Below are 24,464 nucleotides of genomic sequence, written 5' to 3'. Positions count from 1 at the left end.
GCGGACAGCTCCGGTCAAGCCGTGCCCAAACACACCCCCATTCCCCCTTTATGAGTGAGGTTAAGACCGGTGTTCACGAAGTCTGAAAAAAACAAAATGCTACTTTCAGCTACGAAATATCCTGCAGCAAAGGAGGTTCAGAGGTGATGTTATCGCTCTACGACCCTCTGAAAAGAGGTTGTAGCCAAGTGGGGCTCAGTCTCTTCTCGCAGGCAACCAGCGACACGATGAGAGGACATGGCCTCAATCTCAGGGCAGATTCAAACTGGACATTATGAGGAATTTCTCCACAGAAAGGGTAATGGGCTGCCCAGGGACGTGGAAGGCAGAGGTGCTTAAGAAAACTGGATGTGGCACTGAATGCCGTGGTCCATTTGACAAGGCAGTGTTGAATCATTGGTCAGACTCAATTTCACAGGTCTTTCTTAACCTAAGTGATTCTGCAATCCTGTAAAACGGAGTATCAAAAATTATTGACAGCCTATTCTTGACTTTAGTGGAAGCATATTAGCTCCAAACACAGTAAAATTAGAGAAAAAATCACAGTAAGAACCAATACCGATGATAAATGCATTATGAGAAACCATACCTTTCTTCCCAGTGACTGCTTTAACAAAATTTAAAGAAGCAGGGTATGATACATATATTACAAAACAAAACTAGACAAAACTAGAAAGCTTTGATGTATTCAATCTTATTTTGCTTTGCAATCCATTTAATAGCTTTAAAGTAGAAAACATCCTGACAATAAAGGACTTCAGTTTTTTTTTCCAAGTAAAATATGAGCCTTCTTGTAATACAAAATCTAGCTCAAAATATCTCCAAAGATGTATAGCTCTGTTGAGAAGAAGCCATTTTCTTCACTGAAATGTAACATAAACTCAACAACTCCATAAAATGAGGCAGTTAATCACAAATTAAGCACAGGAATTTGGCAGCAGGATCTATACAACTAAGATGGCTACAGTAGGCACCAGCAGGAGTCAAGAAATCTCCAACATTACAAATTAGTCTTGCTTTTTGTGCTCCTACAAGTCACTTCCTTGCAGCCACTTATAAATTTTCCTTTAAATCCTTAACAACAACAAAGCCCCTACAATCCAATGCCTGTCACAAAAAGCAGAACTGGTTCACCTTAGAAGTCCCATGCCCTTGAAAATTCATCAGAAACTTCCCTTGGTTCTTCTGACGCCCACAGGATACATGTAGCTGTTGAACTTGCTCTTTTGTGTAGGTTATATTCCCTCCATTCCTCTCACTTGGCAAAAAATATTCCATGGATCAGTTGTTAAGCGGTGCTTTGAGTTGCACATACTTTGGTTTTTACATTGTTGAGTTTTGCAGCCAACATAAATGAAAAAAAAACTTGCCTCTTTCCCAAGTGCCTAAACAAATGGAGGGAAACAGGCAATGATGGAAGAGGGAACAATGATATGGAAGGTCTGCACAAAAAGGCTTCATGTGCATAGTTAAAATATGTTGGATCCATTCAGGAATGCCAGTTTCTATTAGGTTGTTCTTTGGAAGTTTGTAAAAGCAGGAGTTTCTTTTTCCGATAGTCTTCATTCACTTGCTCTGCCTGCTCATCTATTGATTTTCTTAGACATGTTTTGAGTTCCTCAATTCCTTCTCCAGTATATGTAGATATAGGAATCACATCTCTGAATTCAAGAGTATTTGCTGGAATAATTTCTTCTTCTAGTAAGTGTAAGAAGTCTGAGAAATTGTATTGAAAGAGTTAGTTCAATCCCCAAATACTGTATCACTACAAAGCCCATAAAATCCAATTAAATGTAGAAAAGAAACTTTAATAAATTACAGTTATAAACATAACTTCAATTAATATACATATTATCTGCTTAATTTGTTTTTTAAAATACAGCTAAAATCTCAGAAAATAAGCCCTACCACAGCAGTCATACAATTCTTAATGCTGCCATGAGAAGATTCTATACTCATTCTATTCTCATTCTTCCAATGAGTACAAAGAAATCTCAAGCTGCAGAATATGGGAGAATATAGTCTTAAGCCATTCTGGTTTCTCTACACTCCAGGAAACAGAAAGCAATCCACCCCAAGGTAATTACAAGATTTAAGTAAACCTACATAGACCTGTCCAGAACTTTCATGTGTTTAGGCCAAAGTCACATGCCAAATGGTATATATGTCAGTGCCTGGAAGGGGATGTTCTATGCAGGTTACTCCTATTCCAGACACCTAGACTGGAAACTTACTCCCCACATCATGGTTGGGAAAGATCATCTGGGCTACTGCTATTTTATTACAATCTTTTCCCAACAGTGAAGCCATTACAAACAATACAATAAATAGAGAGCTTTGCATATAAACAGAGCTTTAAATGCAGGAAGTTATTTTAAACATATGTTCAAATAAGAAATTTAATAGCTGACTTCAGATTCAAACACTCTCTACCAATGCAGAGTTATCCATATGAAATCTTAGTACTACTTTTGATGAAAAGTTATTGCTGGGATTTCATGTACCTTGAGGATTCTCTAGTTGTGTCATAAGTTCATCCAAGTTATCCTTTGCACAAGGCAAATCCATTTTATTAATGGCAAGAAGTGCAGGCTTTGTTAGAAGCTCCTCTTTGTACAGTTCCAGTTCCTTAAAAGAAAAGTAAATTTCCCTTAGTAAGTATTTGTAGTTTAACAAGTGCTACTTGGATTTTTCATCTCCTCTTGCATTTGTTTAATTGCCTAAACATCCTTTCTTGCCCAAGCAGCTGTGAGTTTGACTCAGGTGCTCAAGGCTGACATATTAAAGCACAGAGGAAAATAATGTTCAGTGATTCAGTCATGTTTTGCTCAAAGACAGATTTCAGGTAAACAGGTTAGCTTATTTTGAAATGCCTCTTACAAAAAGGATGAGAGTTTTGGTTTTGTTTATTCTGACATCCACGATCACAAACTCAATTCCAAAAAAACTTCAGATCTATCAAATATATAAGAAAATAATTTAGAGTGTTACAATTCTTAAACACTTTAACATTAGAAAATCACAACCTGAATAAACTAAAAATAAACAGCAAAACCTGAAATTTAGAAGATTCATCAACTTAAGTCACACAGGTAGAGATACATTTAAAATTACATAATATGTCTTATTTTAATCAGAAGCAAAGTTAAGAGGTAGAAACAGTGAATGTTGCAAAGCTGGGGCCTGATGTCTTACCTGTGTTAGTCTATGCAGTAAGGATATGAAGGCAGGGCTTTAACTGTAACCACATACTTCTACTTCTTAAAATGCTACTGGATTGGGGAACTGAAAATTGCATGTCTTTTTACCTTAACTTGACTGTAAGAAATTTGCCACGTGCTGCATAGATTAATCAATTCTATTAATAATTATATGGTACCCAACATAAACTTTACTGGACAAGTAAAAATAAAGACTTTATCATTTTGGATAATGTCTTTGTTAATGGGCTTCATATTATAAATCCAGAACATCAGATCAAAACTGAGCCATTTTCTTGACACAACACATAACTACAACTGTATACAGAAAGATGAGAACTTACCTTTGTTAGAAGCAATATTGTTTCAAAGGCTGTTCTGAACTGAGTCTTGATAGACAGCTGAAATCCAGAAATATCAACCTGAAAAAGTTACACAAAAACAAGCTTTGTGGTGCAAAATTATGTTGCAGTATCAAGGTACTCTCCATCAGCTACTCTGCCCTGGAATGTCCATGGCCATGTGTTCACTCCTGGGCAAATAATGGAGGGCAACTATACAGCAAAGAAACATAAAAGGCTGGAGGCACAAACTGGTTAATTCTGATACAGTGTTTCTCAAAGGTCAGGTTTTTAAACTTCTGTGGGAATCTTGCAGGAAAAAAAAAATCACGCTTTTGTTATTCTTGGAATACTTCACTGTTCTAAATTAATTGGAAATTTTCAATTATAAATTCTATTTAAGAATTTAATTTATCATTAGTCATTTGAGTGTTCCATTCTGTAAACAGAATTACAGCTACATTTATTATAATCATGCAAATTACAAATGGTTTTCTAAATTCCAATTACATTGCAATTAAGATGTATTTTATTTATTGCACTTTGATTTCAATAAACTATAAATTTTATTTAACTTACAACTAAGAGAAGCTGTTTGGTTCTTTCTACATGTTTGAGAAATTTGTGGCCCATTCCTTTGTTTGCATGTGCACCTTCAATCAGTCCTGGGAGATCAGCTACTGATATCTGGGAAAACAAAAGTTTCCAACAAAATACTTTCAGTAAGCAAACCCAGGGACTTTAAACTATTTTCAAACTTGGACAACTATCAACAGTGATTATCACTTTACATGAACAAAACACCCCAGACAAAATAATAGGCATTGGCTGTTTCAATACATTTACAATCTATCATTAGAAGCAGATAAACAAAATGCTGCTATTACACAGACCTGGTGCTCCTCATGTCCTCCCTGTCTATTTTTTATAACTGCCTGCAAAGTACAAAATAGAGGGTAATAATACCTCAGCAGAGATCTCACAAAATTTAGCTATTACCTAAGAATAAAACAGATTCTGAAAGGTGAGCGGCTTAGGCTATCACATTTGTATAGAATTCAAACTGTCACTGGGAAACAAAATAAAGTCTGCTCCTTGTGGCTACAGAGTATCATTACTACAAATACAAACCCACTTAACACTGCTGCCCTGAGCATGAGAAGATAAAAGAATTTGACTTTTGCTCTTCAGCTCAAATGAGACCTTGATTAATCAGCTTCCAGCCAGAGCCCAGCAAAGATTGCCACAATGGACAGGGACCTTGTTGTTTTTCTCTGCTGGTTGAGAGGGCTGTAGGACAGCTGAGGTAGACCGAAAAAAGAGCAGAATAATAATGAAACCCCCAAAATAGTTACTCAGTAAGTCACAGAAAGCTAAGACAGAGAGTGAAGTAAAGAAGAGCAAAGGTAAGGACTTCAAATCTATCTAATGTCCATTTAGACAGCAACTGGATTAAATTGAACTATGCCTGAAGCCAGCGTACCATAAAATTTCCAGTGTGCTATTTATTGCAGATACTCTGCAGATATTGCTCAGATAGTCTGGTAGAAAATGCAAGTGCTTCTGCTAGTTTTCATGATCTGGTATTGAGACCTGAAACCCAACTCTACTCAGATCCTCTACTTTTGTGTCTTTTTTTTTTCCCAAGCAGTAATGACAGACAGCACCAGGAAACTTGCAAGTATTTTCTTTTTTATATTGTACGAAAATAAAGTGAGCAAATTGTTACATATCTCTTTAAAAATATCAGTGTTCTGTAGTTAAAAAATGAGTCAATGTCCCTTGAGTGATACAGGAAAGACACCTCAATTATTGCTCTTAATTATGTTGCTTTTGTCATTTCAGTTTCAGAAGCTCCCCGTGATCACAACCCCTAGTTCTCTCGACTTCAGAAAACAGGTATTTTGTCCATATAGTCCCTATAAAGCACCCAATACTGTGGTATAAAAACCATGAACTGTAGAAATGGCCAACAATAAGGATCATTGGCTATGACAAGAAAATTACTTCAGAAAAGCAAGCAGGAGTGCAATCTCTTAGATCTCTTGCTGAAGAAAGATACACCACTATGAGCAAGAGATCCTCATTCATGGCAGACAGTTTTTTAAAAGGGCTATGAAAAGTTCTCGTCATTTGCAGCATAGATTTCAGCATAAGCTACACTAAACTAGCAGACAAAATGAATATTAAAAAAATCCCTTACACATACTGCATCTCTACAGGGAACCAGACAAACTAGACTTACCTTCTTTAATACACACTTTTGTTGAAGTTTGTTAAATGAAGGTTTCAAGCATCAGCTACTGAATCTCCCTAGCATTATTGATTCTCAAAGCAAAAACACTGTTTGTCTTTTCATATCTGAGGGTTGTGTTTTTCTGGTTAACTCATCTGAAACCCTTTTATGCACTCGCCTTTTATCTTGAAAATGATGAGTCCAGTGCTGTATGTATCATACACTTCAAAAACAAAGTAAAAGCACATCAAAGAAGAGTCAAGCCTGAGGAATGAAGACGTTTGCTGCAACTTTTAAGTGAAGCTGGGCTCCAAAATCTATTAGCCTCTCTCATTTAGCACTGATTTCCCCCTCAGTTGATACTGTGAAAAGGATTCCAGGCACCACACAATTATCTGACAACTTTTATGTGAAGAAGCTGGGTGGAACAGAGTTCACAGAAATTAAGGTGGTAGGGCTATAACTCCACCAGTCTTTCAGAAACACAGCCTGCCACAAAAGGAACTGGACCCAGGTGCCTCACCTCTCAGGTAGTGCACTATCCTGGCTGTTCAGGTAATCACTATCATGTCATACTTACTTCAGTTTTTAATTAAAAAACCCAACCCACCAAACAAACAAAACAAAAAACAAACAAAAACCAACCAACAAACAAACAAAATGCCCCCCAAAAACAAACCAAACCAACCAAAACCCCACAAACACAAAAAAACTATAGGAAAGTTAGAACAGCCAACCTTGAAAGTCATAACAAGAAGTTAGGGTAACAGGGTTATAATCACAAAACTCCTTGGCATTCACCAATGTAGATCTTTAGCTATTGGATAAATCTGCCACTACTTGCATTCTGAAAATTACTCACTCAGTCCAGAGCTCTCTGTATAGGCAAGAAAACTTGCTTCTTCTGCATAAAAATAACAGGCTGGTCACTGAAACAGTGATTTTCTCCAAGCCTGAAACTTTTAAGAGTATACTAGGACTCAACAATCTCAATTCCATAACTCTAAGATTGTAAATCAGGATTAGAACAATAGAAAGAAGGAAAGGGAAAATGAGAGGCAGTTTATTAAAGTGACTTGAAATAAGCTCTCTCTCATCATAATACTGTACTTGACTATGAAACTCTCTTGCTATTACTTCATAAAACAATAGTTTTCCCACAACTCCTGTTAAGTCTGTGTAATTGCATTTGACATACACACATTACAGAAAACACATAAGAAAATACCTACAAGTTTTCATGAAAATACAAGTTTTCATTCTCTTTCTGAAATTCTGTTAAGCAACATAGTCACTTCATACAACTTTAACAAACAATCAGAGTGAAGTTTCATACCAACCTGCTTATAATCTGCATACATGATCTTTCCTAGTTCAGGCTGTATTGTTGTGACTGTAGCAAGGGGACAGGAAGAAAACAAAACTGGTTTTAACATATAAAAAAAGTTAAAGTTACAAAACATTTAAATATTGTAGCACTTTGTCAGCGAATTTAATTAAACAAATTTGCAATAGCAAAAAAAAAAAATTGAATAAAGAAAAAGCAAAATAAGATGAAAATTAGACCATAAAAAATCCAGTGCTTCAACAAGTCACCAAGTCTTGTCTCTTTCTGCAGTTCTGCTCCAGTCATCCCAAAATGGGAACAGTGAAGGTGCAGAAGTCTCAGACACAAAAACTATCACCTGGACTATGGATTAGCTTCCAAACAGCGATAAAACAATGAAAGGTAAAGTGAGATAGGATTCTTCAAACTGAGAAAAGACTACAGAGAATTGGGAATGGTGCAAAAAGGTCAGCAGGAATTATCAGTACTCGCACTCTTATTTTTTAGTTAAAGAAGACCAGACAACTAATTCTAATTTACTGATCGAAAAAAATTCTGTTCACTTTTCAGTGGACAGATTAAAACCTCCAAATTTTCTCTGTTGCAAGTGGTAGCAAATTCTAAAGCATACAAGATGTTTAGGCAAAGGAACTTGACAGTACATATTCAGTAGACTGAGGATATTACACACCACAGAGAGTCTCAGTTGCAATAAAATGGGCTGAGACAAAAATAAATGTTAAATAGACCCTGCATTAACAGGTTGAAACATTATAAGAGTGGATACATGAAAAACTGAGGTGGGTAAAGGAACTGGACGCTGGGGCAGCAAGTACCTCCTTGAAATATTTCTTGTAATTAAAAAGCAAGGCAACATTGATATATTCTTTGTTATAAAGCTTTATTATAAGCAAGTCAGTAAAAAAACTTCTTGCTCTCAGGAGGTATTACTGCTCTAAAAATAAGAGTATGAACTTACATGCATAATTTGCAATCTCAGGTTTGGCATGAGAAATCTTGCTTAACAAGGATGACTTTCCTGCATTTGGAAACCTAGAAGGAAAGTCAGGATTGATACACTGAATAAACACCTATATGATTCCTGTACATTTATGCTTTGATGCTATCAACTTGTTTTCACATTTATCTACCCAGACTATTTTTTCTTTTACAAAATGAACAAACCTCAGATCATTATGATATACTTTTTGACATCAAATCTGAATAATTTTTCTAAATGAAACAGTGCTTCTTAAGAATGCAGGCAGGAGAGTTATGTAAATACATGTATAATACATTTAAGGGAAATATTTCAAAGTCACTCAGGCAAAAATACAGCACTACCATCCAGGTACACTTGGATTCATTCTTCACAGCTATAGCTAATTTTGTAAAATATGCTTGCATTCTAAAAAGCTGTCATACAAATATATCATATCAGTTGGATTTACAGTTTCTTAGCATACACATCATGGTTTATGAAAGTCTACACTTTAAGTACCAATGATACCTATGCTAGAGTTTAGCTAACATAGCAAAGCAAATGTGAATTCAGAGAGAGTGACACTGTGTATATAAACACACATGTGCACAGTGTATGCACGGTTTTAAGGCAGCAAAATTGTATGAAGGTTCCTGAAATTAGTACTAACCTATTTTTTTACCAAGTAAACCTAAAAGAACACCTAGCAGCTGGTGTGTGAACACCTGACTGTTGTAACATTTTCCCTTTAAAAGGGATAGCTATACCTGCATCCTACCACAAAAGTGTTCCTTAAGGGATACACCAGCTTCTACAAAAGCTCTTCACAGAATACATCTACCCACTGAGATGGAAACCTCAGTGAGGACTGAAATCGTAACACCCACTTGTTTTAAAGATTAACCTGAGCTGGAGAAGGCACAATAGCCTTGATCCACGTAAAACATTGAGTTAATACTGGCATCCAAGGATAGTCTACAGTCCTTATTCTTAGCATACACTCCATCCAGAAAGTCCACACAAAACTTTTGTTGCAGTCAAATTCATAAATATTCATCACAGCATGATAAAAGAAAACTGTCTACAGACAACTCAACACAGTCTCAAGATACAAAGGCAGGTGTCCCACAGAAAACCAAACACTCTCCACTTGAATACATGGAGAACCATGGCCTGTTATCAAGGCTGGTACTACATTACAGGCCTTTATAAAGGGGCTGTACATAAATCTTTCTTAAAAAAAAAGAAAGCAACCTAATAACTTTTGTTATAATAGGGAAACTATTGTCTGCAATTTTCATACACTCTGGTATTGAAAGGTGTCTTAAACACATTCCAGAAGGTTACTCTGGCCATACCCTCAAGAGACCACTTTGCTTCCACTGAAGTAGAAGACGTTCTTTGAAGTTTAAATTACAACCTAGACTAACACATCACAACCTGTACCCAAACTTGATGGGCCTTTCTCAAGTCTACATGTTTGTTTACCTGATCTAACAGCAAACCACTCACAAAAAAGGTAAAAGTAGCAAACACAAAGAGATCAAAGTGCAACCACAAACTATCGGAGGTTGATTCATACTCTCAATAAGAAAATTATATGCTTCTCTAATTGACTGATAATGATTTTGGTATCCATTTTGAAGGCAAATGGTCAGCTAAAATACAAGATTAAAGAAGCATCAGCATCATAAAAATCTACTTTCACACTGATCAAAACAAGAAAAAAAATCTGTCATGTCATTACTGAAGACCAATTGAAAATTATGTAACTTCAGAGAAATTTTTTATTAACAAAATTATTTCTAATAACAAAAAAGAGAAAAATATATGCTGTCTTCAAGTTTCCATTTTTATTGGTATATACCAAGTAAATTATTTCCACCTCAAACTCATCATTTCATGTTTCCTATGTTTTTTATTAATAAGGACCACAGGGCTAATTTATGTTAGCAGATGCTGAATAGAACAACTGTTGTACTACAGTGCAAGTGTAGCTTGTTGAAAGCTTTCTCCAAATAAAACTATATTTATCTGCATTGTTATAAAGCAGCAACATCAATAAGCAAGTCCTACTGCTCTAGTTTGTAATTACTTCCTTCCAACATTACAAGCTATTTATTTGGGAGAGTAGGAAACATAACCTATGCAATTCTCTTCAGAATTGTTACTGAAAGGATCTCCTTGTGCCAGTGCCATGAAGTTAAACACACAATATGCAGTGGTTTTGGCTGTTTTGCCCCTCCTACCTACCTAATAAATATTGTGCTAATAATATTGTGGCCATCACTGCAACTGCTAAATACAATTATATTACTAATTATGTATTATCCTGATTCTTGAAGCCCTTCACTCACCAAAACACAACAAATACTTTCAAAATGTTAAAATTAATTTTTATAGCTTTAAAGTCAACCTGATTTTTTCAAACTGCAAATAACTTACATGGAAATGCAAATGCACAATTAACACTCATCATCCAAACTCTCAAGTTTCTCTGAAATTGAATTGGAAATGTACAACTTTGTTTTCTAATAAGAGTTTTCAAACCACAGTACTTACCCAACGAAGCCAACATCTGCTATAAGTTTCAAATCAAGGTGAACGGTTCTCCTCTGACCTTTGCAAGGCAGAAAGTTTGTAGCCAAAGAACCTCCAAGACCTCCACGAGCTGCTAAAAATCTCTCTCCTGCAGCATTAAGCTCTCCTGAATATAAATTTGTTAGTGAAAAAAACACAATCCCCTGCAGTAGTTCAGTTGTGATTTTCCATTTAAATGCCTCCAGTTACAAGTCGATTTTCTCTATGCTTCCTTGCAAGAACTGTGCCCTCAAAAGGTCATGGTGATTTTCCTTGTTTGGCAACAAATGAAAGCCATCACACCCCAGTATTATTCTCTGTCATACAGTCAGTCACATAAAGAAAACTGCAAGCAGGCAAAATATGAAGGTTCTGAACACTCCAATATTTGAATTCAAGAAAATAATGAAAAATATGCATTGACAGAAATGTGGGTCCCTTCAGATGGTTCATATTTTTCCGTGAAGATGCAGACTGTGGTATCTCCCTTAGGGTCTGAATAATTAAAACAAAAAAAGCACAACATTTGGATATCTTCAGCCCCTTGATATGCCTGCATCTTGAACAAATCTTGCAATACATCCAATTTAGTTAAACATTGAAACCAGGGAAATTTGGGAATTTACTTTTAAATATAAACAGTCCGAAAATAAAAACTCTGAGAAACTGTAAAGGAACCATTGAGAGCTAGTCCAAGAGTACTGAAAGAGATCTTCCCAGTGAGTAAAAAACATATGCATTTAAAGTAACCTAAAATGTTCACATTCAGCAAGGATCTTTGTCTTTTAAGTATTTTCATAATTCAGTAAATATATAGGGCCACTTACTTAGGTTTATGGAGACATAATTTATGTGAGGTCATGAATGATTCTGTGGAGGATCAGTATGGCTTCCAGCCTTTAACACTTGTTTCCAACAGCAAAGGACTTGTATGCAGTGATACAAATTAACTACTGCTAATTTCTGGAAGAGGTCCCTGCTTTTCCAACAATTTTTACAGTGCATTTGTCAACCCTTTGGCCAAACAAAGAAAAACACAGACATATTTTAGAAAACATGTAACCTTAAAACTTCCTAGTATTAGAAATCCACTAGATGTTATCAAAAGAAATGTAACAAGCATTAGATATCTTAAAACAAAGCAAATGTTCTTACCAATCTGCTTGCCATCATCATCAAGAACTGAAATTCCCAAAGGCACATGAACTTCACAATCTTTTCCTTTTTCACCTTTTAGATTTTTAACACTGGGAGAAATTAAACCAGGCTTAGTAACTTAAGATGACATTTTGCTTTCTGGAAAAGTTGTAAATAACTGTTTTCATTAAATAGATTCTTACCTGCTGTTGGCTCCCGTTCCAGCTAGAAATCGCTTCTGGGGATATTTCTCCCTAATGCTCTTTAAGGTAGTCCTCTCTCGGGCAACGAACCAGACATCACCACCTCTTCCTCCTTCCCCTCCCAGACTGGGATAACCCATTCCACCAGTTCCTCCTCTCACATAGACCCGCAAATCGTCTATGAAGTTGCTGTACTAATAAAACAACAGTTCCAACATCAGTTAATTACGTGCTGTTTATACTTCGCTTTCACAGAAACGTGTGTAAAACCGGTTGGACTAATATTTCATGGCAGTAGATGAAACTTCAGAAAGCAGAGCATACAGTTTTTAATGAATGTTCAGCACGTCTTCCCCGGCAGCGACACCTCACGGCCCCGGGCAGCAGAACGGAACGGAACGGGCCGGGCCGGGCTCGGAGACCGCGTGTGCCGCCGGCCAAGGGACAACCCCGACGGGCCCGAGCGGGGCACGGGGCACGGCGGGACGGGTCCGGCCTGCGCCACCCAGCACACAAGAACTCCCGGACAGGCCCCGTAAGCGGCACCGCGGCCTCCCTTCAGCCCTCCCCGCCAGCCGAGCGCCGCCTGCGGCGCCCTCCCCAGCGCTCCCCCGGCCGGCCGCACTCACCTTCCGCAGCACCGCCGCGCCGCACCGCACCATGCCGGCAGCAGCCGCCGCCCGGGCCCGGGCCCGGGCCCAGGCCCAGGACGAGGCCGGTGGCTATGCAGAGGGCACGGGACAGGAGGGCGGACTGGCCCGGGCACCGCACGGCGCGGGCAGAGAACCGGCCCCGCTGCGGCCCTGCAGCCGCGCAGGCGCGGCCCGGCCCGGCCCGGCCCCGCCGCTGAGGGGCTGGAGGCTGCTCCGGGCCCCGCGCCTCACACGGCCGGGCCCGCGCCTCGGGCCGAGGGGCCCAGAGGGAATTAACAAATCGTCCAGAGAGTTTCAGAGGGTGAGAAGGGGGCTGTGAAACAGGGCCCTCCCTCATCAGTGAAACGGGTCTCCTAACCTCAAAGGAGGAGGCCTGGGCAAAGGACTGTTAGAAAATGGGTTGTTGCTCAAGACCACATACAGAGATTGTTACTGCTTAAGCTAGCATGATGACTTCGATAAGCTTTGTACAAACGTTGCACTGTAGTTTCCTGCAAGACAAGTATGGTAGAATGTAGTGATAATACCCTATTGCACACGTCGGACAACCACAGGGCGACTTGAGGAAAACTAAGACCTTCAGCCTCAACGACCACCAGAGGGCTAAACGACCACCTAGCAACAGGACACGCAGGCGCATTGCAAAGGATAACGGGATGGAGGGAGGGTGGAGGAAAAAAGGTTTGCCGAACAGGAACATAAACTGTGTATAAGCTATACATTGCCGTGTCCAATTTGCGAGCCGTTGGCGGAGCGCGGACTCCCTGGCCACCCAGCACTGTTTTACTTACCCATGCTTGCTTAATAAACTAGGAATTGATTCTACCCGTGTTGGCTCTGGCCTGAGTCTATTCACCTATAACAAGGACCACCTGGGCTTTTATTGCACATTCCTGTTGAGTCGTTGACTCCTGCTATGTCACTGGCTATCTTTTGTCACCTGCTGTGTCTCTTGTCCCTTGGCTGGAGCCACAGGTCCCCCGTACCCTTTGTAGTGCAAGTTCACGGCCTTTAGAATCCAGCAGTGAAACATGTCTACCACCAGTATCCCCAAATCAAAACAATAGAAAACTGAGTATGTGGACTAATTAGTATAGGAGAAGAAATAATTTAAACCATAGAAGATAGGATACTAATTAATGACTAGATAACTTGCGGCCAATGAACTGTGACTTACTTGCTTGCTAAAATGTATATGTAGTGTAAAGTTTTGAAAATTGATATGCTTGATTTATGGAAAACTTCCACCTCACACCCTGCACTGAATAAACTATGTCTCCTTTAGAAAGTAAAGGTTTAGAAACCTGACTCTGAGTTTAGAGTCCCCAAATTGGCAGCAACACGAGTGCCTGAGGGGAGAGCCCCAGCTGCAGGAGCAGCCAGGTTTTGGTTAACAGCAGAGCTCTCCAGCAGTTTGTTCTCCTTGGAACCTGGGTGCTGGCTCCAGACAGCATCTACTGATGGCTGTCCCCAAGCAGTTGGACCCTTTAAAAGCTGCTGGTCGTATTGCTGGTGTGCTCTCCTTCATGAAATTGAGACCTGACCTTTAAATTATGCTAATTTGCAGGCTAAGCATAACAGTTAAAAATACATGGCTTCAATAAGGCTTAAAACGTTTTTCATTTTTTTAAATGGTCATGGATAAGAAATTATTTTGTAAATTGTGGTATCAATCAGGTCTGAAGAGTAAAATTGGTGGAAAAATCATAGAGTGGTTTGTGTTGGAAGGGACTGTAAAGATCATCCAGTTCCAATCCACCTGTCATGAGCAGGGACACCTTCCACTAGACTAGGTTGCTCCAAAGCCCATGTCAGTCTGGCCTTAAACATTTCCAGGGATGGGGCATCCATAATTTCTCTGGGAAACCTGTGCCAGTGCCTCACCACCCTCACAGTAAAGGACATTATCTGTCTATCTAACCTAAATATTCCCTCTTTTGGTTTTAACCTGTTGCCTCTTGTACTGTCACTACAGTTCTCGATAAGTCCCTCTCCACCTTCACTGTGCAGCCATTCCACATACTGGAAGGTTACTATGAAGTCTCAACACAATCTTCTCCAGGCCAAAAAGTCCAGTTTTTCCTGGCCTGTCTTCAGAGGGGAAATGCTCCAGTCCCCTTAGCAACTTCATGGCCTCCTCTGGGCTTGCTTCAAGAGCTCAGTGTCCTTTTTGTGCTGGGGACACCAGAAGTGCACACACTGTTCCAGGTGAAGTCTCACGAGAGCAGAGGAGAAAAATCACCCCCAAGTTCTTTCACAAGCCTCTTTTTTGTAAATAAAGGTTTCTTAGACAATATGAGCATGTTTTTATTTTTCTGTGTTTTTTTAAAGCACTAATCCTCTTAATAAAGTAAATACCTTTCTGTTCCTTCTTACAGCTTTTTCACAAGGTTTTACATTCTTGATTGCACCGGTTAGCTGCCTGAGGAAAATCATTACCATTTACACTAATTTAATACTAAAAATAACAATTCATGTTATCTGCTACATAATAAAATATATTTTTTATATATAGGAAACAGTGGTATGCCTTATATATTCTAAATGGCCCAGCAGAACATTTAAGTTCATGTGAATGGCAGAACAGAAATTATTACCACAGCAAAAACTTCAGAGCTCCCATGTTGTGCTTTCAGATCATGGGGACCACATCGGCAGTCCTGAAGCAGGTAATATGTAAAATCTAATGGGAAGTGTTTTGAACTGATCAGTTAATAATGTCGTGGCTGGAAAGTAGCAGATATGGGCCTGGCCTTGTCCTTGAGGCATTTGACTGAGGACTTGCAGGCCGAGACTCCACTTCTGTACTTGGATGTCTCCAGAGGTCAAGCCACATCAAGAACAGCTCCCTGTGATCTCCCATCTCTCTAAGTCTTTGAAGTTAGGTCAGGTGAACTTGGATGGTAGTTGCTTATCTTTGAAAAGAAGAAAAGTGACCTGCCTAACCACAGACCCTGAAACATGGTCTCAGTCTCACTGCAAAGCTTTGGAAAAACTCAAAATTGTTGTATCAATTCCCAAAAACATTGGATATATGGTTTCACCTGGGAAGGAATGAGTACACTAGGGTTAGAAGAGAAACTGAAAAATGAGATAGCCACAAAGAAGGTTGAAAAGAAAGACATCAGGCTTAAAGAGCTTGTTTTAGGATGGTCTTATTTGATATTTTTTGTAGTAGTCCTGATAAAATCAGTAAGAGAATGCTCATAAAATTTGGGAATGAGATATACTTGGGAATCACCATAAGTACAGAAATGCTACTACAGAAAGTGCTACTTTTGGCAGGGATAGAGTTATTTTTTCTTCAGAGTGACTAGAATGGGGCTGTGGCTTGGATTTGTGCTAAGAGTGTTGATAATGCAGGGAATTTTTTAGTTATTGCTGAGCAGGTCTTGCATGGAGTCAAGACCTTTTCTGTTCCTCACCCCACTCCATCAGTGAGTGGGCTGTGAGTTCATGGAAAGCTGGGAAGGGACACAACCAGGACAGCTGGGCCCAACTGACCAAAGCATATCCCGTACTATGCGGCATCATGATCAGTAAAAAAAGCCAGGGAAAGGAGAAGAAAGGGAGAACAGATCAAAGTCGTGGCATTTGTCTTCCCAAGTCACTGTTATGTGTGATGGGGCCCTGCTTTTCTGGAGATGGCTGAACACCAGCCTGCCCATGGAAATTCGTGAATGAATTCCTTGTTTTACTTAGTTTGCTGCATGGCTTTTGCTTTCCCTATTACACTGTCTGTATCTTGACCCACAGGTTTTTTCACTTTTACACTTCCAATCCTTTCCCCCATCCTGCTTGTGAGGGAGCGAGGGAGCAGCTGCATGGTGCTTAGTTGCTGCCTGGGATTAAACCACCACAAGGAAGTATCTCAGGAGATGGATTTCATTAAATGTAGGGAGGTATTAATGTCACTGTGTAAGGCCCTGGTAAAATCTCATTTGTGAAATACTGTGAAAACCTAATCAATTGTTCTATAACAGCTAAGGTTGAACTAAGAGAGGGCTAGAGGGAAATTAGGTTCATCACCAGAGACCTTGAGAGCCTTTCAAAAGAACAGATCTTAGGATGGTTCAGCTTGTTTACTGCAATAAAACAAAACCAGAGAGGAAACATAAGTGCTGTCTATAAATAAATCAGGAAAGTAAACACGAAGGATGAAAACCATTTAAATGCAGGGCAAAGACACAAGAACAAACACATGTACTATTAAGTAATAAATATATCAGGAAACCAGAATAATATTTCTAGTCATTACTGCAATTGACTAACGAAACTGCTTTTCCATGGAATTAGTGGGAACAAAAATATTTCTATTTTTAATATGGCACTTGATGAATGTATGAGGTGATTGTACAACAGAGCTTTTTTTTTGTAGTGGCAGGGAACTAGTCCCTGTCATTCAGGAGGATCTTCCTGTTCTGTGTTACCATGCCAATTCATAGTACAAACAGCAGAACATTTTGTCCAGATTTATGATTAATAATATGGGAACGACCTGTCAGTTTTCTCTGAATAGTAGGCAAGGTTCAGAAGTCCTTACGAATGCAACAGTTAGATTGTGTTACTGTGACTTCAGTAAAGCTAATGATGTCAGCATTCTATAGATAAGAATAGAAAGAAGGAAATAAGTAAAAGAACTTCTAAGTGAGATGAAAGCAGTGCAAGTAAGTTTTAGATAGTTCTTCAAGGATGAAGTCATAGACCCACAGCCCTCCTTGGATACCAGTACAAGTATGTATCAAATTACACCCTGGTTTTGTACTGTGTTCTGCTGTTGTGGTTTGAATTTAATCCTTACAACTGTTAAGAGCAGCCTGGTCTGAAGCTGGTCCTCTTAGCAGAACCTTAGATTCAGTGTGCAGCAGGAGGTTAACGTGTTAATGTGTAGACTAGCCCAGAGATGCCAGCAGAGCTACTAGCCAGTGTTAATTCATCTTATGTAATCAATCCACAACTTGACCTCAAAAAACAGAAACAAAGAAAATCTGGTCTCCTATATATTATTAGCTGAAGGTGTTAAATTTATTGACATAACACAGTATTTGTTTCAACAGAGAGCAAGTTTATGCCAACAAGCTCATGCCAGCAGGGAATTAAGCAACATTTAATTTGAAATATGGCATTGTGCATTTTCTGGAACCTTTTATAACATTAAGTGGCTCATCACACATTGCTAAGAATTTATAAGAATTACTGAAACAGAATCATTTAACACTCTGAAGTTGGAGGATATTTAGATGTTTCACTGTCCAAATACCTGACTTGAAAAATGTATCTGGTCTCCTGAAGAGACTCTGTTTGCCAGGGCAGGACTGACTCTGTCACCTTTCTCTTCTGTTTGCATTGGGTATGCCATACTTCATCTACAGTAACAGGGCTGTGAGCACTTCATTGTCAAGCCTGATGGCAGAACATCTATCATTTTTTTTTACTTCAGAAGCTGCTAATCAGTGATGCAGAGGGTGACTCAATTCTTTATCCTCAGTGAATCAATCCTGTTTATGTACCAGTGTGCCTATGTCAGAGAGATATATATGATTCAGTCACATTAGGCTGGTAGCATTTTAAAGGTTTCCAAACTGATTTACACATAGTCAGTATTCTGAGCTTTGTGATAATTATGCTTCAGTTCCTGTTCTTTCATTCTTACTGTGTCCTTCACATATTTGTATATGATTGCTTGAAAATCACAAGGGTACAGCTACCTCAAATCAGTTTTACTCCTCTGTTTCTTTTCTCTCACATTATAAAAACCTAAATAGTGTACTGTCATCAACTCTAACAAGAAGAAGCCATAAAATCTCTTCCCCCAAGAATTTTAAAACTTCCATCAGCAGTTTTTTGACATTTGTGCTATATGCGGTGTTTTTCTCAGTCTAGAAAAGAACTAACTTTGATGGAAATACGTAGAAATTAAGCTGAAATATTTTAGCAATATAGCTTTATTTAAAGTAGAGTTGAAATAATCAAGAAACAAAAGTCAGTTTTTCTTGCCTTGCCTTTCTGAATGTGCACATGGTTTGCATAGTGGTCTTTCTAATTCAGAGAAATAACTTCACCAACATACCCAAGGTCCAAATATTGTAAAATATTAATGTATTAATTTTACAGTTTTATGGAATAAGATATGGAGATTTAACCAATACCAAGGATACACTCTTCAGTACAGTGAAGTCCCACTAGATGGAAACACTTCAGCTGCCATAATAGAATGAATAAGTGGAAGTACAACAGTTTAAAACACATGCTATGGAAAGGAAGAATTTTGAGGGAAACATTTTATTTTGCCCAGATTCAGCTATCAACTAAAAAATTAAAAATCACAAAAATAGACATTTTTACTATGAGGCATATGAGCCATCTAATAAAACTCAGTGTCAAGCAGCTGTGCTGGAGTCCTTGGGTTTATATGTAGCATACGCTGCAGATTTGGAATTCTTTTGGAAACCCTTCAGTATTAAGAACACAACACAATTTTTCCTCTAAATCCCATTTATACTTTAGACATTAGCTCAAAAATCTTTCCAAAGTACGTGGATAGATTTTCTGCTTTAAGGACTTTCCCCTTCACCCCAAGATTTTACATAGCTTTAGGTATGTTAGATTTTATAAAGGTGGTCACAGATTGATTTTTCTTGACATTCCTTGACTTTTTTTTGTTCTGAAATAGAAATTTTAATGACTAACTTAATAAACATGATCAGTGACTGTCTTCATGATGCTTCCATCCTACAAACTTAATGTAAAATTTCACAGGATTATTAGTGGCCAATGATTTTGATCTCTGCCATCTTGAATTCATGGGCTCATCCTTGTTCCAGGGGCCATTCTCCAACAGGTGATGATCTTCAGTACACGACTGACAAAGTGGATAACATCAGAAAGGAAAATAAAATATAGAAGTCAGCCTTCAGAACCTTTTTCACTTAGACATGTGATTTTTTTAGATATTACCAAAGAATTTTCAAGTAGATTCCTAAGAGAACATTGTTGATGATGTGGTATTTTAAAAAGAGCTGTTTTTATTTGAAAGGATTTCTCCAACAAAAATCTATTCCTTAGCATTTTGATTTGTATAGGTGTGTTCTGCAAGTACCCTTTTTTAAGACTGACAATGGTGGATTTAACTAGAAAAAGGAAAAGCAAGAGGAAAGTGACAAAAATAAACCTGTAGGATGAAGAAATATAATCAAAGGCTGTCTTCAGTGGAGGTAGGAGTAGAAGGAAATCACTGTGTTTGCACCAGTATCATGTGCTACTACACCTAGATGTTTTAAGCTGGAATGAAATGAGAAGGGATTGATGTCACAGCCAAGCAGCTGTGGAACTACCAACCTCTTTACATGCCTTTAAATGCCTTTGAAATTTTGGCAGTTTCACTGTGAGATTGACAACACTAATAAATTTGATAGTGCACCAAGCTAACAAAAAGAGAACATTTTCTTAACTTGGAAACTTACTACTGAATGCTGTTTTTTCATTAGTGATACAAAGGAGCTCACTAAAAGGCAGATTCCTTGTGAAGTCTTTCTAATGCTTTAATTTCTTTTTAATGAACACTGCCTTAGAATTTCAAGGAATAATGACATCTAAAAGAGCTTTAGCTCTTTTCAATGATACAATGAGTTCAGAGATAAGCTAACTGTATGCCGGTCTTCCAGACACTTCCTTCTATTTAGTTATGTAGGTTCAAACATGGCTTACTTTTTGAAGCAGGATTTTGAAACAGTGTTGACATAGCTTAGCTGGTAAGGCTCTGAGGAGATACATAATTATTGTGATCAGTCATTTGTAGTGTTGTAGCAGATTTGTATTTGTGCTTAAACATTGTATTTATTGGCTTTTAGACAGAAATTTCTACATTTCTACTTGAAAAAAACTGACTGGCTGTTCCTGTCATGTTGAACTCCAACAAAGCATGTTGTGAAACCCTAAGAGACCCAATTCTATTACATATTTGTCCTTTTTCATTACTTTGAACATCGTCCCTGCACGTTCTGGTGGCCAAACAGGAACATGCATGGAAACCTAGGTTTATGAATGGGAGTTTATTAAATGAGTGTTCATGCTCCTGATTAGGAGAAGGATTTGCTGTCCATTGTGTTTTCCTCCCTCTGCCAGCCCTCTGCCCCTCCTCTTCCCTCACCCGAGACTCCCCCACCCCCGAAGGCAGTCTCTCCAGGTGAGGTCCCAGCCCAGCCTGGGCTGACACTGGGTGCTGCTGCAGAAAGAGGTGGGGCTGCCACAGCTCCCTCCACCCTTCCTCTGACCTGAGTTCAGCTGCTGCTGCTGCTGCTTAGCCAGTGGCAGAGTCGTCCCTGTGCACTGTAACCTCGGCATCCCCGGAGCATCCAGCAGCTGCCAGGCACTTGCAGCCCTCTCATGAATGTCCTTCCTTTTTTCCAAGTGGCTGACTTCTGTTTTTCACGGCTACTGTTTTCCAATCTCCTCGCTTAAATACTGTAAGTATAACTTCTGCTGTGGTTCTAGTTACTGCCTTTGTGAAATTCCTCTCTCTTATACTGAATAGTGGGAGTTACCAGTTCAAAGTCTCTGAGGTTTGTTGTGGTCTCTGCTCCTATTTGTGCTGTTCGAATGGGCCTTTAGCATTTCAGTTTTTAGCTGGATTAAAACATGAAATCAAAACAACTCAAAGTGTTGGTGGTTTTCTGGCTGCCGTTTTCCTACTCTGTAGGAAATTGCCAATGTGTCCTTCCTCTGAATGCTGGTGCCTAGTGAATTTGAAGCAAGAAGAGAAGCATTTCCATCCCTACTTGTTTGCTGGAACCAGTTTTCTAAGAACCCAAAGAAGAGAAACTAATGCATGTTAAGCTCTCAGGATGCTGAAGCAGGTAAACCTGCTGCCTGCTGAAATGTAGCTGGCCGGGGTTTTAGGAAGGAGCTAGGTTGGAGAGTATCTCTCTGGCTCAGTTCCTTGGGTTCTGAAGCTGAAGTAAAGGAATACATGACTGGGGACCTCAGGTGGCTGCAGCAGTGTGATTACACATTCAAACCAAAAATCATCCCAGGACCTTGAGGCCAGAGCAAAAAGGCCTATTTTAAGCTGTCCAGGTTCCTGACCCAGTTTGGTATGACTGTGAACTCCATGGTGTCACCTCAACTCTGTATTCTTACAGACTTTTCATATAAATGTTGTATGATCTATGGATTATTCTCTCTTTACTGCATTACTAGGAGTTGCAGAAAGGATGTCAGTGTGTTAGCACTTTGAAGATACCACAGACTAACTTTTAATATTGAAGGTGCCCAGAGATATTTGAGTGGAAGACCACACTTGTAATTCTGGCCAAATTGCCAGTAAAATTTGCACAGATGCCCAAAATGTTGCCTTTTTTTTTTTCCTGTACAAAACCTCACATCATTTTTGTAATTATATTTTACACTCTTAATTGGAAACTCTGGGAATAAGCATGGCACCAACTACTTAAAATGGAATTGATTTAGGATACCGAAGTAAAAGGCACTGTCTGAAAGTTTTGACTGTCTTCTTTTTCTTCAGACTTCTTCCTATGCTTTTCTTGTTTGAACGGTTTCCTCTTTATGTTTATTCTCCTGTTCCACTGTACTTTATCTTGATAGAAAGGCCTGATAAAAAAAAAATTCAGGTGTTTTAGTGCTGTTCTGTCTGAACTTGATTCAAAGTTATGGAATACACATCGTAGGAAGACTGTTTTTTTTCCCAGGGGGAATCTCTGTAAAGAATACATATTCTGTAGCATTTGAAGTTCTCATTATGCCTCCTGTATTTTTGCTTCCTCCATATCCAACTCTCCAGATAGTTTCTCTATTTTGCATATATAGTGGAAATAATAATCCCAAAATCTTAATTTTTTAATATAAGCCAGAAAGGAATTTTCCCTCTTCCAGTTTTGCAACAGCTGCTGCATGAGTTTGTAACATGCCTACACTCACCCAATACTGTGCAGTCTGATTTACCATTCCTTTCTTACCATCTTTCTGAGTCAAACTTTCCATGAAAGACTGGCTGTTTATAATTGTTATTTGTTTGCAGTAACTTAAAATAGCATACCACTAGGACTCTGTAAGCATCTGTTATTAACCTATTTTACTGACAGTCCAAGCATGGGAGGTTAAAGCAAGAAGTGTTGGTCTCTAGAAGCAGTTCTGACAGTGGCTGTGGTCACTTCAAACTTTTTTCTTCAGGTTTTCACATTCAAGATGGCATTAACAATTTCTAGGTTCAAACCTAGCTTCCAGCATTAGGGTTCATTGACTGGTATTTATTCCATGGTTTGGAAAAAAAGTATTTTTCTGAATATACGTATAAATTATCTCTTGGGGTACCCATGAGAGTTATGTGACAATGAACTATGTAACATCAGAATCACTGTGATTTTATACACTTCTTTTCAGGTATCTTCTTGAAGTATGGAATTTGTATGGAAACGATGGTGGTATCTTCAGCTGGGCTGCATATTGATAGTGAATTTGGTTTATGCCAATCTAGAGTATCAAAAAGAAACTCCTCCAAGCCTGCGTGAGATTGACCATCAGTGCTGGGAGGTATCGTCCCATGGGCTGGTGGAAATGAAGAAACTCAAGGTAGCAGATACAGTCATTGCTCTCTGGGACTTCATGATGTTCCTAAAAGAGTCCCCTAAGCCCAAGCACAATGAACTCTTCAATGATTTAGCCCAGAACTTCTGGGATATGTATGTAGACTGTGTCCTCTCAAGATCCCATGGAATGGGCAGAAGACAATTAACATCTCCCAGATATTATTCCTCATACTCACACAGAACTTTAGAAGGTAACTATAGGATATGGTACTAAAATTGAACTGAATCAATGCTCCATCCTCACCCTTCATTGTTTAGACAACTCAATATAATTTCCAATTTTCTGTCTCTACTTGTCCAAAGTGTTTGCATCTTTCAATGGTAGCTATTTTCACAATACACAAGACAGTAGTAGTTAGGGTATCACATTTCTGTATTTGACAAAGTGTAAAAATTGCTGGGCATGCATGTGGAAGTGTGTGGAAATGGATGCTGCATTCTCTGTTTATCGCCGTGTGGATATAAATGACAATACATTTATTAAGTAATTACAATACTGAAAGTTTCCTGGTATTAGGAGTTCAGTCTCAGCTTTGGGGAATCATTGTTCTGCAGAAGGGAAGCTCAACTCCCTGACAGCTTGAGCCCTGTTCTGCCTACTGAAACTACTGACATATATTGTGATGTCACGGTCACTGTGAATCACTAAACAGTGACAGGTTCTGGTCATCATGATCAGGTCTGAGTCTGAACTGAGGTCATGTAGGTGACTTTATATCTTACTAATCAGTCCTAGATCTGTTGCCCCTGTTCCTGCAATAGGCTTTTTTCTGATGTACCCTGTCAGATGATTCAGGTTCGTGGAATGAACATGAAGATTATTTAATCAAAGCATTTCTAACATATTGCTTGGACAGTAACTACTTGTCTTTCATAATCTTGCAGGGTCTGCTTTCACCAATCCATTTTAGGCTAAAAGGGGAGAAAATGAAGATACTTAAGGCAACATCAAAACGAAGGAGCACAAAATCACAATGTATATTATAGATATTTGAACAAGTCCTTTGGTATGGTTCAATAGGTTTTTTTTTGGTTTGTTTTTTTTTTTTTTTTTACTTTTCTTTTTGTATAAAGTACTTAATCACTCATAACCTGATAAGTACATGAACCCCCACACTGTCACTTTCGCTTTCCTGTGTTGCAGTCTACCAAGCTTGCCTTTTCCTTACTGCATGTGTGAAAATGTTCTGGGTCAACACCT

General features: G+C 38.7%; 2 protein-coding genes across 2 annotated transcripts; one reads left to right on the top strand and one right to left on the bottom strand.

The window, feature by feature from the left end:
• Positions 1–589: 589 nt before the first annotated feature.
• Positions 590–12,751, bottom strand: GTPBP10 (GTP binding protein 10). The gene is made up of 10 exons (XM_062507751.1): positions 12,636–12,751; positions 12,007–12,200; positions 11,822–11,913; positions 10,649–10,793; positions 8,084–8,157; positions 7,118–7,170; positions 4,121–4,228; positions 3,545–3,622; positions 2,505–2,628; positions 590–1,716 (listed from the first exon to the last, which is right to left on the bottom strand). The coding sequence occupies exons 1-10, from the start codon at positions 12,666–12,668 to the stop codon at positions 1,490–1,492; spliced, it is 1,128 nt and encodes a 375-aa protein (XP_062363735.1). The 5' UTR covers positions 12,669–12,751; the 3' UTR covers positions 590–1,489.
• A 10,321-nt stretch (positions 12,752–23,072) lies between these two features.
• Positions 23,073–24,174, top strand: FAM237B (family with sequence similarity 237 member B). The gene is made up of 2 exons (XM_062494799.1): positions 23,073–23,454; positions 24,149–24,174. The coding sequence occupies exons 1-2, from the start codon at positions 23,073–23,075 to the stop codon at positions 24,172–24,174; spliced, it is 408 nt and encodes a 135-aa protein (XP_062350783.1).
• The last annotated feature ends 290 nt before the right edge of the window (positions 24,175–24,464 follow it).

Source organism: Cinclus cinclus, chromosome 1 (assembly GCF_963662255.1).
Source record: "Cinclus cinclus chromosome 1, bCinCin1.1, whole genome shotgun sequence".
Lineage (NCBI taxonomy): Eukaryota > Metazoa > Chordata > Aves > Passeriformes > Cinclidae > Cinclus > Cinclus cinclus.
Note: the sequence above shows the minus strand (reverse complement) of the source record. Positions and strands in the feature narration are given on the sequence as shown.

Excerpts from the sequence above, each read along its gene's own strand:
- GTPBP10 (XM_062507751.1), bottom strand. The coding sequence starts at position 12,668 with ATGGTGCGGTGCGGCGCGGCGGTGCTGCGGAAG. Across the intron at positions 10,794-11,821 it reads TGATGATGGCAAGCAGATTG|GAGAGCTTAATGCTGCAGGA; the intron begins GTAAGAACATTT and ends ATTTATATTCAG. Across the intron at positions 3,623-4,120 it reads CCAAACAGCTTCTCTTAGTT|GTTGATATTTCTGGATTTCA; the intron begins GTAAGTTAAATA and ends TAACTTTTTCAG.
- FAM237B (XM_062494799.1), top strand. The coding sequence starts at position 23,073 with ATGGAATTTGTATGGAAACGATGGTGGTATCTTCAGCTGGGCTGCATA. Across the intron at positions 23,455-24,148 it reads CTCACACAGAACTTTAGAAG|GGTCTGCTTTCACCAATCCA; the intron begins GTAACTATAGGA and ends ATAATCTTGCAG.